Below are 16,862 nucleotides of genomic sequence, written 5' to 3' on the forward strand. Positions count from 1 at the left end.
TTGATCCAGTCTGGTTTATACTTCACCCATATGGTGCCTTTGATCAAAGGATATGCAGTGACTTTGCCTGATTTTTGTAGGTTAAGTGATAAAGTCATATTGGATCACACAAAAATCTTTTTAAGACCGTATATATACTCGCCACTTACCACTATTCGACTAATAATATACCTAAACAGAGTTTTTTGGTTGATGGCGTGTAGTGACCCCGAACCAAGTCGATGTGAAGGTCATAGCGAATCTTTTTTTAATCAGCTTTAGACCGAAGATTATTTCCCATTTGCTTAATCTTGGTCAGATTGAAAAAAAAATGTCTGTATGTAAATGGTATTGAGATTGAATTAGAAGTTCTATGCCGGCTGCATGAAAATTTCTAAGTTATAGGTCAAGGTCAAAGCAAAATCTCTGGGTTTTTTTTTTTACCCAATGTCCAGTATTTAAGCGGGACCCTTTGAGATGGTCACCATGTCAATGTTGTCTAGTTAGGTTTTTACTGACTGACGAGTTGATCAGTCTCATAGACGGTGAGGCTCTTAAAGGACAACCACTCAAACTATTTTTAGAACTTACGGAACGCGGTTTTTGCATCAAATATTATAAAATGTCGAGATAAGTAGGCGAAGCGACAGTCATATTGCCTAATATTAATTCTCACCAGAAGGGCATAGAGATGTATCCGACAGTCATGTGCCATGTTTAAACTAATGAAAGTGTGACATTGCAGTCCGAGGGAAAACAATTGCAAATGTCAGTTGCTAGATCATACATTGTCTAGACTATATAATCTGAAGAGCCTCTTGAAACAGTATACAACATTATGACAAGTAGATTATCCCCTCTTCATCCTAGGTCAAGGATCAAAGGTCAACAATTCACTCATTTTGTAGATCTACGATCGATCAAGTATTTTTGTTAGCATTTGGCTTCATTTTGCAAAGAAATTCAGGCTATAACAGATGGTTAACTTCTATCGATCATCAGGTAAATGAATGAAAGTCAAGGTGTTTGATGATAGATCCACTTCAAATATATTCAACCATTATCTGAGTGAAAGGATGGAAATTGCTCGAAGACACTAACATCTAACTTCATAGAGAATTTTAATAGGTGCGTCCTTTATACATTACAGTACTACTTTATCTACATGTAGTTAAAAGGAATCAGTGGAAAATCAATTAAGTTAAGAGATGTGGAATGTTGGATACGATTTCTAAGCCTGCAATTCAGCCTATGATAACAGTAAACGTCTGCCGAAGTCTTTATCCCATTGATCAGGTACACTGACACTGTTTATCTGTCACTGATTAGTTTGTAGAATTCTAATGGTTTAGAACCACCCACGTTTCCATAGGTTTTAAAACGATCTGTTTTGATCTTTACGCAGTTTTAATCTGCAAACATATATTTTATTTGTCCGTTAATAGTTAAAAGTCATGAACTTTAGTGAGTACAATTTCGTCAGATGTTTACAAGTCTGTAGTACGAATATTTATCTGTTTTTACTTGTACATGTATTTTTTCTGATGTTTTCAAATCTTTCTTTTAAATTTTAAATGCTTTATTTGCGATAACCAACATATCTTGTATTATAAATTTTTCAAGGCTAACCAGGATTTGGAGGGACTATTCACTATCTGAATGGTTTGGGATTGTTGCTCTTCAAACAGGAGAAAGGAACACAATAATCTGAAACAATATAGAAGTAATCAAGATGTCCCGATTTAAATTTTGAATTTACAAGATACCTTTTTTATCTTTGAAGTCTTGAAAATTTTAAATATCAGAATGACTCTTTTTAATTTAGTAATTAAATACTTTAATTATAAAATTATATTCCCTATAAATAAGCACACAGAGTTTATATTTCATTTTCTGAACTGTTCCTTAAAAACTAACATTCTTAGGATATCTTAATGTATTATCATTTTTAAGATGGTACAAAGTGATACTGAGTTCAAAAGAATACACTATTATATCTTTACCTCCAAAGATTTGTATATATCGGAACATTTAATTGGACGTGAAACATCCGTAGATTATAAATTGTTTTGCCTATAGTAACAATGAATGTGTTGATTTTGATGGCCGTGACCTCAAAGCAATAAACAATGCATGTCTTTAATTTAAATAAGAAAAGAGTAGTTTGCATTCAGCTATTAATATATGGATAATTACATCCTCGTTTATCGGTAAACACAACTTGGAAATGCCCCTGATGCCCCTAAATGACACTAATATTGTAAGGAAATTGCTATTTTGCTGACGGTATGATTTGGTTAAATGTAGCAAGCGATACAAAGATAAATTCATGTTAATTGTGAAATGAAAAATATCGTTATATAATATAAATTTATAAATGTAGACAAATATCGTCATGTCTTCATAAAAATGTATTTTGACAGTGTTCTTAGCTGGCTTTGATGGAGTTTAGTGGAATTACCCAGACTGCGACCTAACTTCTGTTAAGCGTATGGACTCCGTTATGGCGAAACTATGCTTTCTTTTCTGTTTAGGGCAGCATACTGTGTAGTAAAGCCATCTTAGACTTTGTTTCACGATATTTCGAAACTTTGATTCTCCAACCAGATATATGAAAGGGTTGATGATATTGTTAATGAAAAAAGCCCTGGCTAGCAGCGGAAGAATTCCCAAAATGATTGGGCTTGGCGGGAAAAGGACTCCCCTTTTGAAAGTAGAGGCTGCGTCTAGGATACAATTAGGAAGGTAACACAAGATAAAAGCCACGGTGATAGCAATCATGAGCTTTGTGATTCTGGGGTTCATTTTGTCCAGCTTGTCGTTGGCTTTCTGGGTGGACCTCTTTCTAGAGTGTCTTCTGAGAGCAAGAACCACAAACGTGTACAAAACACTTAGCATTAAAAACACGATAACGTACAGCACAAATAGAACAGTCGAGTAGATGAACGGGTATTGGGTGTTCCTTATGAGGTCGTCTATGGAACAATCGTACCCGGTGATATTTCCTGGAAGATACACGTGTTTGATTCCTTGAATGATTGCGTTTGGCCAGGAGAAGGCAATGGCGAGTAGAATTGCCGCCGCACAGCATAGACGAGCTTGGGTCAAAGTGGTAGCCTTTGAAAATGGATGACATATCTTTTTATATCTACTTAATGCCATAACAACAAGGACAAACGCAGATCCTATTTTTAACACATTTCCAATGAATCGGCCGCTCTTGCAGAATCCCTCGTTATAGAACATTACGGGGTATGTGTTGTCAACAACTTCGAGAGGCATAGGTATGAGGCATGAAAGTAAATCAATCACTGCCAGAGTCAGGATGTACAACCGGAAGGTGGAGGGGGGATACTTGGAGGAGTAAACGACGATGACCACTGTGTTACCAATCACTCCAATGATTATTATGATGATCAGAAATATGACGGTCGGGAGGCGCTGCTCGGCTTTCGATGCGTTCAGCTCTTCTAGGGTTCGAAAGTTTTCCATAGAGGCAACGGGAGTAAAATCTGTTGTGTTGTTCATCTTTCTATTTGCTAAAAGCGAATAAATATCAAATATTATGCAGGAAACCGCTAGATTCCATAACACTGTTAATGGTTATTTAAAAAATACTTCGATAGAAGAACTTTTGAGTATTCACCCCATATTTAAAATTATGTAGTCAAACAAGGGAGCATTTATCAATTGTATTGAGAAGTGCAGCGAGGTCTTGTCAACTTCTAACCGAATTAAATACAGTGTGGGTCAGCAAAATCATTAATTTTTCTCCTAAGGACCCCATCTATTGATTTTTGACAAAATAAAAGTATTTACTGTACAGTAATAATATTATTACTTCAAACTAATATTTTCAATAATACCCAACGTAAAAGAAATTTGTTCTCTCGTTATCAGAATAAATTACATCAGAGGCCCACCATTAAATAAGAAGAATATATTGCTATATACTAATTATACAGCAAGAATTGTTTACTTAATAGCATGAAGTAGACGTACCTTGTAGGAATTGACCAAGTGTATGCACTCCCTCTCTGATCACTGGCTTAACGCAGCGCGTCCTCCGGCGTTTCCGTTGATCCACTTCAAGCAACAGTAAACCAAAGAATCACTTTTTATCTTCTTAAAAAGCGCACTATGACACACGGAGAATCGCTTTTTATCTCATTAGGTGCAATACGAAAACGTCACCTCAAATCAGTACTATGTGCATTACGAGTTCTATGTTATGTCTATTGTTGGGTGACCCCCTCTGTTGCTCTCAATATGTTTGTAAGTATTACTGCTCCGTCAAGATGCCTCTAACTCACGTTTCACACATATGTTACTCAACGTCTACTTCGGTGTGCAATGTCGACATTGATGCCACAACTCTGATTAATCATCCGACTTTCTTCATGGATTTTTTTCTCTAAGTTAAGGCGATTAATAATTGATGTCGGTTGACAATCGTTTAACATTTCCGTCGATACAAGGAAACCCTCTTAGTTGCCTTATCTTCGCTTCTTAGTTCGTCATTACCATTTCTTTATGCTTGATGAAGCCAAAAGACTGAGTATTTACCGTCAGTCTAGAAAAATGTCGTGGAAGCTACTGTACTTTGGCTCGGTTGACTGTACCTACCCTTTTATTTTTACCCTCTTCTTAGTTGTTTTCCATTGGACTTCCTATTTTGATTGACGGGAAAAGTTCACCGGAAATTTAACAGAGTATTTTACATCTATTCATTGTATTGCAACAGAAGCCCTGAATGACTAGCCAGAGATTTCCATTGTAGCAATACTTACCCAGTGATTGATGACTTGTAATAAATGATGATGGTTCAATTTGTAACCCTGATGATATATATTTCATCTCGATTATAACAGTTGTATTGCCTCATTTGAAATCGTTTTATTGATGAATACAATAATGACCCCGATAACAAATCTTAAGAATAAAAACAAATAGTAATGCACAAAAGATGAGAGTTTGTATTGCTTTTTGGGGGTTGGGGTATGGAGTGGAATGGTGTTTTTTTAACATTGGAAAATTAGTTAATGTTTCGTTTATAAATTGACAGAAGTCCAAAATATTGATCATTGCTCTTATATATGTATATGATGATGGAATATATTTATAGGATGATGGGGGTGTAGCTTGTAAGGGGGGGGGGGGGGGTGTCACCAGTCGTATGATATTGTAATGTGTTTGTTGTTCTCTTTTGCGACACACTTATTACGTCATAAGTGCAATAGAAATTATCTTTAATTCGATTGTAAACTACAAAGTATAAAAAACATTATGATCTGGAGTAAAAATAAGTGCTGAAAATCAAATGTGTAGCATGCAGGTCCTCATGGTTAGTGTTGTACCAGTGCACGGGTCTAAGTCCTGTTGATGGATAGTTATAGCCGTTGGTTGTACTATGAATTCTTATTAGGAGCATTGCTCACTTGTACGTATGTGTGCATTAATTATTTGCCAGTGTTTGCAGTTTACATATAATGTCCAACGTAATTCATGTATATGAACATGTATCTGATTTATTTTTACTTTATCGAATGCGCGCATTATATACAATTATATACAATTATATCTAAATGTTTATTAGGATTCAATTTAAACCATATATATTTATGCACGAGTTAGATGATTCATAGTGTTGTTTGCTTTGAATATAAGGATTTAAGTGATTGCTTTATGATATCATTACCATAAGTAATCGACAACGTGTACATTCTTGTGTTAATTCCAGAATTTTTACCAAAATGCATTGTCATTTTGTTGCCTTTTTCAAAATGTAGACAACTTTTACGAAATTGTTTATAAATTTTACTTAATCGGTATATAATTATATATATACATAATGAACATTACTTTTTGGTGTAAAAACTTCTATCAAAATAGCAAAACTATTTTATTCTGTTGTTCAAGTCCATAGGCATCTTTCACGTGTACAGAACCGTATAACGTTGAAGGACCCGATTATTTAATGACTATTTGAATGAGTAAAATGCACGTGTCATGATGCGCTGGGGTAGTGGCGGGGGAGGGGAGTGTCTGTAGTACAAGAAACAGCTAACTTCTTCTTCCATTTATATCACCTTCTCTTACGAATTGTCTCATTAAAACCACGCAAATTTGAGCTTATTCTATGCAATGTGTCTACCATTTCGAACATTCTCTGAATAACAGTCTTACTAAAAATCTTTTTTTTTATCCGCTTAGATTTCTGGTATAGATAATTTCATTACGGGCCGCCGGAAGGCGGTCCGTTATTTGATACACATTTAAATATTGTTACTGCGTTTCTGCGGGACAGTTCTTTTTTAATAGAATTAATACTATGCTTATTTTTATGAATTTAAAGTAAATTTGCAGGTAGAAATATGTTTTATGCCTTTTAGAAAATATCACATATTTTTTTGTTTTACTCGTAAATGAAAAGTAGGTCATACTTAGTAGATTGTCGTATTTGGCGCGTTTTTATCGAGACTATAATCTATTCAGAAAATTGCGGAGTTTTTCATTCTTTTCAAAACAATGCATCAGGATCGGTATGCGGGACATACTAAAGACCTGAAATACTCAAGACCTGAATGTCATTAAATTTTATATAAATGATATATTTGAATTTCTATGTGCCGTGTCAAATAAAATGACTTTGCGTGTGTATTTATTATATTTCCATGTAAAATGTGGTAGAAAATATCATGAAATGACGTTTTTTTTATATCAATTATTCATCAAGAATATGACAGAAATGAAAATTTCAATTGACTGGAAAATTTGAACTAATCCATTTTTAATTTATTATGAGGTCCCTTGAAATCATATATTAAATTAATGCATTAAGTTTTCATTCAATACTATGCAACAAAAAAAACCAAAATGGTTAACCGTTTGAAATTCATAATCTCCAAGAGAAAAATGATGAGTTGAACTTTGTATTAGAGTTATGTACAAATCATGCAGTGTGTTCTCCATTACTTCATACTATGGCAATGATCATACAATTTCCGTTAGAAATGCTCACAGTAACGAAATCGATTCTTTATGATAAAATAGTAAAAGATAGTAAAATGTTAAACTTCAATCTCAGATAGAGAGAACTAATATAGGCTAGTATTGCCTGCTGTTCAATCCAGATTCATTTATATACTTATATGTATATTTTTGAATAAAATATTTCTTAAACTAACTTCAAAACAAGTTGCTTAAGTATATTAAAATTTACCATAAAAATTAGTACAACCAACTCTTATTTTCTTCTTTGTGGTGTGTTTTTATGTAAACAATCAATGATTCATACAACAATTATATTTTTTGCGGCCCATTTGACGCTTGCGTCAATATGATTTCTTGTGTATATCTTTTATTCAAATATGTTATTTTGTATTTTGCCTTTCCCATAAATGCATAAAAGTTTATGCAGTAAACAAATCAAGTATCTTAAGTGTACATGCAGATTGTCTATTCCTTGATAGTTTCCACTTTATAGGAGTAATCGGATGTGATGACGATGGATGTTCCCGATTTTTAAGAAAGCATATCCTATATACATTATCTTGATGTTGGTTTAAGGGAAAGTTTGTCGAGGTTTTTAAGTATAAGATGGCGTCTGAATATATGGTTTCTTTAAATTTAAGGATACATAGGCCTTTTGTATAATTGTTGCTATGCACGCAAATCTGAACTACCAAAAAGCGGTTATGCTTTTGTTGGATCAGTATCTATTCATAAAGGTCAATGGATCCTTTCTATAATGCACATGCTAAACTGAAAGAATTTTCTCTGTTGCAAGCAACGTAGGCTGATCGAAAGAACTATAAAGTCGGCCTTTAATCTTGATTTTCTGTTAAATTGTTTATAAATGCCGAAGGTTCGTTCGTTTAGATATCTAGTCTGCAAAGCAGGTCACGTGGATAATGTTTATTATCTTGATTATGCCAGTAACTACTTAAGGATCATCTTTCTGAAGTTTCGTTATTTCTGTTGTTGTAATATTTATATTACGGAAGGTCTTACATGTTTTATAGAGGATAAATAGGAGAATGGCATTACATTTCATCGATTTTCTACAAATATACGACCGGAAGTATAGACCAATGTCTGCTGGATTTTTGTAATCTTAAGACTGATAGGACAGAGTTCACTCTTATTCCTTCTTTATACAACAAAAATTATCTAAGAAATTTTCCACAAGCTCTTGATTAATTAACTTCGAGGTCAATGTAATCGAATATAAGTCTAAAAGTGTGGGATACAAGCTTTTATTCGGAACATGCGACATTTTTACTAATCGCTTGTTTTTTTTAATTTTTTATATCAATAGACAGACGTTTATTTCAAAATACCATTCGATTTCCGTTTTAGTTTTTTGTGTTGTTTTTTTTTTTTAATTTTACCTTACCTGAGCTATAAACTTATCTCACTTTAATGAGCTTTACTGATCACTGGTTGTCCGGCGTCCATATCCGTTTTTATGTTTGTCAGTTTTTTTTTCACATTTTGGTCTCTTCTTTGGAACTTCTTGGCTACAATTGCGCCTGGCACAAGACGGGGGGGGGGGGGGTCAAAATTGTTCAAAGGAAGTGTCATACTCTTTTTATTCAAAAATGAAGGTGCTGAATGTACAGCTACCAGATGATGCTAATACAGGCAACAAAAATTTGTGTAAGACTTAAGGATATTGCATTTTCTACAATTAATTAATTGTTAGTCAGCACAACATTGTCCATTGCACCAGAAGTAAAGCATTTTTATTAAATATAGAATTAAGGAAAAGTAAAATTTGTTTGTGAAAACTGGCAACATGAATGATTTTGAATAAATAAATTTTACGGTGTTGGTTTAATTTCTTTCTGATTCCGTAAATGTGACAGTTATTTTGACAGCATTTGTTGATTAGTTATTACTTGTTAATGTAATATATTTATTTTCCAGATTTTGATCAGCTGGACAAGGAAATATCAGAGACCAGACAGGAACTGAAGCCAAAACTTCGGCAGCTTCGTGACCTTGAACACAAGGACAATCCTAAAGGATTTCACTTGAACCCGTTAACGAAAGAGGAAATGCGGGCTGTTGAGCAGATGCTTTAAGGTCAGAGGCTCGAACAACTGTGTCTTATAATGTACCAGATGCACAGTATATATGTCAAGAAGCGACCGGATTGACGCATTTCATCTACATCAGGTCTATTCCATCTGACAAAATCGGAGGTTCAAAATAGACATGTAGCTTGTTCGAAAGTGTTTGGATCTTTGTTCGTAAGACGAAAGTTGACGTCTACAGAGATGGAAGCAAATTTATCACAAGCAGCCCCGTTATACCACCCCCTCATCACTTGCGTAGATTCCTGGTCTTATTTTACGTGTCACCTGCATTTCATGAGACAATACACCTATTTCATTGCAGAAGTTTATTGCCAGTATTAGATATATGTATTATGAATAAAAAAAAAAGGTTACATTGTTTAAGTCTCTATAATTGTGACAGTTGAGACCACTTGATTCTTTTTCTTATTGTGCCAAATTATCCTGGTTACATGTTCTTTGCTAATCGGTCAAACAATGTCCTGATCTTTTCATACGTGAAGGCACTTCGGCTGGCTAACAGATGTCGCTGTTACAACAGGAAGAAGAAAAAGACTTAGTATAATTCAATCGCTTTATTACAAAAATGTATATTTCAAATAATCAGAAAATGTTTATGCTGTGTATGCCGGTATGTTGATCTTTCTTTAAAAGAAAATGTGTTGCATAATTTTCCTGGCGGACAAATTCCCAAAAAAAATTGTAATTACAAACCTTTAATGGTTTCGTATGAAATGTTAATTATTTTTTAATATGTTAGACTAAATTAGAGTGTATCGTTTTGAGGGCTATTAAGTATAATGTATATTTTAAATTTGATATTGTTATTTTAAATTAAACATGATATTGATATAGGCTTTTTTTTCCGAAAAAGTGTTTCAAGGACGCTTGTTTCGATATCGAGCTACGCTAAGTAAAACAATGGTTTCACTATTAATGTACCACAGGGAGCTAAACGTTGGGTTCCTAATAATTTTATCCACAATACCTGATTTAACGAAAATTGATTTTATGTCATTTTGCAAATCATCCGTAATGATAAAAATGTTCATTAGATTATTAAATGATCATTTTTCAGATATATATTATTTATCTTTGATGTGAACCTCATCAAGTAAATTGAAATAGCATAGTAACATTTATAAAACCAGGTCTCAGTACAGAACTAATCAATCTAATTTGTTAATATTTTACTACATCTATGCAAGTCCGATGTCTGTAAAGTATTACTAACGTCATTTTATAACTTCTTTAAATAAACGAAAACTTTGTCAATTTGACTTAAATTATATTTGACACTATGCAGAAACTATACCAAAGACGGATTATGAATAATTTATATTGTTATTTGGTTTTTAAAAAAATCTATTAAATATGGCAGTGTGACAATACATGAACCTGCGGTCTATGAATGTTTAAAGCTGAAGGGGGAATTACCTAATTAAAATTTCTCTTTACTTTGATCTGAAGCATTTGATCATTAAATATGAGAATTTTTAAGGGTTCTGTCTCTAAATATTCACTGATTGTTCTCGGATAAAATTTGCCTTCTTCATCTGATAACTTTCTTTTTTTAATGATCATAAATCGTTTCTTTTTTTACAATAAATCTATTGTTATTTTTATTTGTTTTCATTTTCTCTCTTCAAACGTAGCCTTGAACTGTATGAAACTTTCAGCAACAGAACGTGAAACTGTTCGTTTATTTAAAGGGACTTGGACACGATTTGACTTAAAATTTTCAAATTTTATTTTTCCATGTTCAATGTTTATAATGATAGATAGAGAAGTTTAGAATGCTATGTCAAAATTTAAAAGTCAAATATCAAGTTATAAGCAAGATACAGAGTTCATAATTCTTTGAAAACAACTATAAGACTCGAGCTTTGTTTACAAACAATCAATTTTTACCTCTGTATCTCGCTTGTAACTTGATTTTAACATTTAATATTTTAATCAATCATTTAAAATGCACCAGTTAACCATTTTACATGTATACATAAAAAATTATTAAAAAAAAAAAAAAAAAAAAATGTTGGCCTCAAATCGTGTCTAAGTACCTTTAAAACTTATGCACTATTTTTTAATCATGCCAAATGGATCATTAAATTGAATTTAAAGAATTTCGTTAATTTAAGCATGGTTGACGAAGTCATTGCAAGGGCAATACGTGCGTAATTTCAAAGAACAAGATTGATAGACTTAGGGGGGGGGGGGGGGGGGGGCTAGGTGGTATTGATCAGTTTTAGACCGTACATGTATCATGTACACGGAGAGTTCTATATAAAAATATGATAATAATCAAATTTCAAAGCTAAATGAGTTTGGTTTTTTTCTTTACGAAATAATACTTTTTTGTCTTAAAAGTTTAAGGTAGATCTGCGACGGGTAATTTGTTTACCACCCTAGCTTGGCTCGGTTTCGAACAAACTGTTAATATATAAATATACGTATTGATTTGTGCATAATACAGTTAAGATATCATTTAACCTATAGTAAGTACCTTTTACATATATAAATCTGCGTCATAAACGGGAAAGTTTTCAACACAATGAGATATGATCTTGATGCCTCATAACAGCAGTGTCACACTACACTGATCAACCTCCAGAATCAACAAGAAATGGTTTGAGATTGCTGCACTGACATAAAAGAAATCTGTAAACATTAAGGCAGTCCAAGATTAAGAAAGATATTCTTGACAATTTCTCCCGTTTCACTAAAGAAACATGCCAAACTAATCGAAGGAACATCATTTCCATTGATTAATGTTACTGTTGAAAGGGGGGGGGGGGTACATGAACCGTGTGTCTCTCTTGAATCTTTTATATTTTAGATGTACAATGTATACGTACATGTATTATCATTTATGAATGTACATCTAAGTATTCATATTTGGTTTTATAATTGTAATGTTACTGCTGCTTTTGTTGTTCTTCATATTGAGAATGCCAGTTCTGAGGAGACTATGTAGCCCACTGGCATCGCGATGTTTATTATTTGTAAAGTAATGATATTTAGCCTAATGACCAAAAGTTAAAATAAACATTTATGATGAAAATATAGTTTGCGTTCATGGAGCTACATGACAGAAAAATCATCTTTACTGTATAAATGCTTATTGATGAGTTTTGCACTAATGTAAGGAAATGGCATAGCCAAAATAGTTTGCGTAAGTGTAATGACTTTTCAAAGCTTGCAGATCTTCTGAGTACCTCGCTATGTTCATATTAAGTAAGTTCATTCGTAACGTTTTGAACCAGTGTCTTATTATCTTTTTTAAAACACTGACACTACAAGTCAGTTTTTTTTTCTAATTTATGTAAAAAAAATTATTGATATCAATAAAGCTTTTACTTCAAATATGTTTAAAAAAAAAAAAAATCTTAAAAAGCAAAAACGTCACGAAAAAACTTGTGCATTTTTACGAAACAAAACCTGCTTTTATTTACAGTCTAGAGCTGGTCATTCAAATTGTTAAAGAAGTATTCCATTTTGAATATACTAAAACCGAGCGTGTGTGATGTGCTCTTTTCTATTTCATCAAATGCAAAGCCAATACAGTATCTGCCAAATCGGTTCAAAGTTCTAGCTTGGAAAGTCAAATCACAGGCTTTTTGCTGTATGTGTATATATATACAATATATACACAAAATTTTACCCAGTAACTTCCTCGCTGCTTCATTATCAACGGTGATGACATCCCGTCGACAACTGAAATATCATATAGGAACGGCTCAACCGCCAAATTGACGACATTGACAAATTGTATGCACTACATCAATGGCAGTTTTGTGTGAATGTGAGACATTTCGCCATAGAAAATTTTATGTTCGAGTTCTCACAGATAACCAAGAAAAAAGGCCATTGCACTTTGGTCTATAAGTGTTTGGTTTCAGAAAACTTTTGTTTTTCATTTTGCGTTTTATTAAGTCCAAGTTCTTTGAGAAAGCAATAATGATTTGTATATATCTTGTATTGGGGTCCTTGCAAATCGTGTCTTTTATTGCTATAAAGAAATAAAACACTTCTCACCTTTGGCTGACTCTGAATGTTGATTTTTGGCTGGCTATATTCCAACCATAAATCACTTTGAACGCATGATTGTAGCTCAGTGTATTTTACATCGTAAATCGACACCCAAGAATAACGATGCTCAAAGTGCAATCATAACAGTAGTAATTGTCATTCTACGTCAATCTATTCTAGTTATATTGTTCGTCATCTAGAGCGACTTTGATCAAGAAGGCATATTGGTTTGTTAAAGATTTAGGTACTGACGTGCACGTTTTGGGATCGCAAAAACTTCGAGTTGATTCAATCTGAATTCTATTATGATCATGTACTATTTACAAACTGATATTTTCATTTCTTTTTTCTTTTCTTTTCTTTTTATTATTATCAATAACTTTGGCTAAATCCCTTCTGTGTTTTAAAATGATATAAAAATGTAAAATATTTACTTAATATATAATAGTTTTAATCATTTGTACAAGGGCTGATATAAATATAAGTAATCAACTATATCATAAAGCCATTTTGGGTGTATTAGATTTCCAAGATCACCCCGACCGTATTTGATCACCTCATAATACTCAAAGAATGATTCCTTGTTCCTTAAATACATGCGGCAGTCTAATCACGGTAATTTCATAAAATTTATTTATACATTACAGATACTGATTTACATGTACATATAATAATTATGCTTTCAAGGGTTGATTGAGTGTGTTAGGAGGCACACTTAAAAGTGAGGGCTAATATAATAATATAAAAATGTAAAGCAAACACGCTTAGTATGATTGTGTTGTCAATAGAGCAACATCTTCGCTAGCGAAGATGATAGAGCAAATACAGAAGAGTAAAGTATAACACATATAATAAAAAAAACGGGACTGTAGAGCAAACACTCAAGTCATAAGTGCTAAAATTATAACCAATATTATAAAAAAAAAACCCACATAATCATTCATTAATTAATTTTACATTGTGGGGTGGGGGGGGGGGGGGGGGGGGGGTTGTTCACTATTTTCGTCGGGATCGATATTCTAAACTCTGGGGTTGTTTTTTTTTTATAATAAAAAAATTATAATTATATTATATGAAAGTAACTATGTTGTATTTAAGAATCATGAAACTTATCTTTCAAAAGTTAGAGATTTAAGATTTTTTGTCAAATACAAAATTTTAAGCACTTGTTTTATAAAATAAGACGTAAAATAATGCGTGGGCCCAAGAACCTGGGATTTTCCGTCAATTATACACATTTCGTCGCACATGTTGGGACTTTCACTTTCAACATACTGCTCTGTGATGGATTTTTCCGACTCTAATTCCGCATCTCTAGATGTGAGTATGGATGGAATGGCGAGCGACGACTCTAATTTTGCAAGCACGTCGTCTTGGACCGGGGTATCCGTGGCCGAGACAGCAGAGAACAACGAAGAAAACGACGACATAGAATCTTACTACTTTGAGTCGGATCATTTAGCATTTCGCGGGAACAGCGATTATAACACAATGCTTAAAACTATAGCTTTGCTCGAGGCACAAAGAATACAGGCAATTTCAGATATAGAGAAACTGCATGAATGTATGGATGATGCATTGAAAGACCCCATCGACTTCGTAAACAGACTGCAACATGGAGTAGATTTGGGTCTACCAAAACCTCAGCAGGTGGCAGAGCTCCCCGATATCAATTGGGAGAAATATACAAGTTCTGTAGATTTTTCAAGTCTTGGCTTTCCGAAACATTTGACTCGATTAAAGAGACAATTGGTAGAAGGACCAAGCAGTGCAGAGTGTGGGGAAGAAACTGTTAAAGTTGATGGCAGTTTGACATATGTCAGAGGCAGGGTGAAACGTGAGGACAAGCCAGAAACATTCAACAAGCTTTGGACAGCAGAGGAGCAGAAAAGATTGGAGGAACTTCTACTTGAACATCCTCCCGAAGAAGTTGAAGCCAAACGCTGGGCCAAAATTGCAAAAGCCCTAGGAAACCGAACACCTATTCAAGTTGCCAGTCGTGTGCAAAAATACTTTATAAAGCTGGCCAAAGCAGGCCTCCCCATTCCTGGGAGATTGCCAAACATTGCCATCCACAGACAGAAGCATGCTCATCGGCATCAACGATTTCAGAAATTTTATTATCAGCAATCCACATTTATGGCTTCCCATGAGCCCCCAGTATACATGTCAGATGATGAGAACTCGGGGTCTATATACGGTGGGGACGAACCACGAGAAAACTATGTCAATTCAGGAATGGACTTTTCAGACAATGACGATGAGCCAGATGAAGATGACAGCATTCCTCTTGAGCTTCAAAACACACCCGAATACCAAGAACTAATGCAACTAAAGAGAATGAAACAGTGTAAAATAAGGATAAAGAGTGATGCCTCTTATACTCATAACGGCTTTAAGTGCGATGGTTGTAACTGTGATCCTATCGTTGGTGTGAGGTGGCATTGTCAGGATTGTGATCAGGAAGATTGTGTAGATTTTTGTGACGGGTGTGTACACAAGAACATCGAGATAGGCCAACACAACTCGAGTCACCGTCTCGGTGCCGTCACCAAGGAATCCAATGACATCGATTATGAATCTCAGACCTTCATGCCTGATGGTTACAACTATCTGGATCCAAATTACATGCCTGCAACTTGAAGCAAGGAGCCAAGGACATCAGACGAATATATGACAATTTTGTGAGATATGATTTAATTTAAAGCTATGTTTTGTAAATCTGTGTATACATTTATACAGATACTGTTTATATGAATGGCAATCTATTGAAAATTGTGCATATATAGTCTATATTGTATATTAATTGTTACTCAATTTTAAAATAAATGATTCAATACTAGATATTATGCTTCTTTCTGAGCTTTCCAAATCACATAATATATCTTAAAAAGTTTGTCATTTTGAATTCAGTAGTACTGCATGTGTATTTAGTGTCATGTTTATATTGCAAATAGCTATTTTTTTGCTTTTTTGTGACCTCAATAACAAAAATTACAATACCATAAATTGTAACTGGAATTGTTTTAAATCATGAAAAATGACAGACACAAAATAAGTGGTAACATGCGAAGTGTGACATAAATTTTATTAATTTATTAAGGATATATATACTAATAAATGTACCTTAAAATTCCTTTATAAACTTTAATAATTGCTTTATTCGTTTGCTGTTATTCAATTTGATAAAAACCATGCATAGCCAGTCTTGTATAGACAAACTAAGTGATTGTGAAAAGATCCTTATATTTCCTTCATAACATGAATTATATATGCCTTATTTCAAATGGCGCCTTCATTCATTAGTGATGAAAATGTCACCAATGGCATAAATGGTGACACAATCTAACAGCTGATCCATACATATCAACTACGGTACTTTTTAATTTCTGAATTATGTTAGTAGAACTTTCAAAAATTTAATTGCAAACATAAAGTCATATCATTATTGCATTTCGTCTAGCTGTGCCACTTTCAGCATCTAATGGGGGATATATTCTTAAGAAGACTGGATAATCAACACATTAACCATCAGATCTGCCTTAAACTTCTACATATAGGATATTTTGGACGTAAACTATTATTCGGTAAAGGAAAAATCAATTAAATATTTCAGTTTTAAAATTTGAACATTTCTACGTATCTTTATACATGGATCTTCTTCTAAAGGAGGTACATATATTGTAAATAAAACCTAAAATGGCCACATGCAACCATCCGGCCCTATAGCCTTAAAATTAGGGCTCCTGGTTGTCCAAGACTAGGGCTGCC

At 33.6% G+C, this 16,862-nt stretch overlaps 3 protein-coding genes across 5 annotated transcripts in view; 2 read left to right on the forward strand and 1 right to left on the reverse strand.

Moving 5' to 3' along the window:
- LOC105317392 (p53 and DNA damage-regulated protein 1) overlaps positions 1 to 10,687 on the forward strand; it is a 78,325-nt gene extending 67,638 nt beyond the window's left edge. For both annotated transcript variants that reach the window (XM_011414031.4, XM_066067199.1), the window contains exon 4: positions 8,911 to 10,687. In XM_011414031.4, the coding sequence (XP_011412333.2) occupies positions 8,911 to 9,068 (158 nt within the window). In that variant the 3' untranslated portion in view covers positions 9,069 to 10,687. The remainder of the gene's footprint in view (positions 1 to 8,910) is intronic.
- On the reverse strand, positions 1,853 to 4,614 carry LOC105317391 (rhodopsin, GQ-coupled). Of its 2 annotated transcripts, none has more exons than XM_011414028.4 (2): positions 3,982 to 4,614; positions 1,853 to 3,518 (listed from the first exon to the last, which is right to left on the reverse strand). In XM_011414028.4, the coding sequence occupies exon 2, from the start codon at positions 3,505 to 3,507 to the stop codon at positions 2,437 to 2,439; it is 1,071 nt and encodes a 356-aa protein (XP_011412330.3). In that variant the 5' UTR covers positions 3,508 to 3,518; positions 3,982 to 4,614; the 3' UTR covers positions 1,853 to 2,436. The 2 variants fall into 2 exon arrangements, with proteins under 2 accessions (XP_011412330.3, XP_065923269.1); XM_066067197.1 differs by lacking the exon at positions 3,982 to 4,614 and adding an exon at positions 3,626 to 3,828.
- Positions 10,688 to 14,305: 3,618 nt separating the features above from the next.
- Positions 14,306 to 15,935, forward strand: LOC105317386 (ZZ-type zinc finger-containing protein 3). The gene has a single exon (XM_011414023.4). It carries the CDS (start codon positions 14,340 to 14,342, stop codon positions 15,732 to 15,734), a length of 1,395 nt encoding a protein of 464 aa, XP_011412325.3. The 5' UTR covers positions 14,306 to 14,339; the 3' UTR covers positions 15,735 to 15,935.
- The last annotated feature ends 927 nt before the right edge of the window (positions 15,936 to 16,862 follow it).

This window comes from Magallana gigas, chromosome 7, assembly GCF_963853765.1.
Source record: "Magallana gigas chromosome 7, xbMagGiga1.1, whole genome shotgun sequence".
Lineage (NCBI taxonomy): Eukaryota > Metazoa > Mollusca > Bivalvia > Ostreida > Ostreidae > Magallana > Magallana gigas.

Coding starts and splice junctions, on each gene's coding strand:
- LOC105317391 (XM_011414028.4), bottom strand. CDS start 3,507: ATGAACAACACAACAGATTTTACTCCCGTTGCCTCTATGGAAAACTTT.
- LOC105317386 (XM_011414023.4), top strand. CDS start 14,340: ATGTTGGGACTTTCACTTTCAACATACTGCTCTGTGATGGATTTTTCC.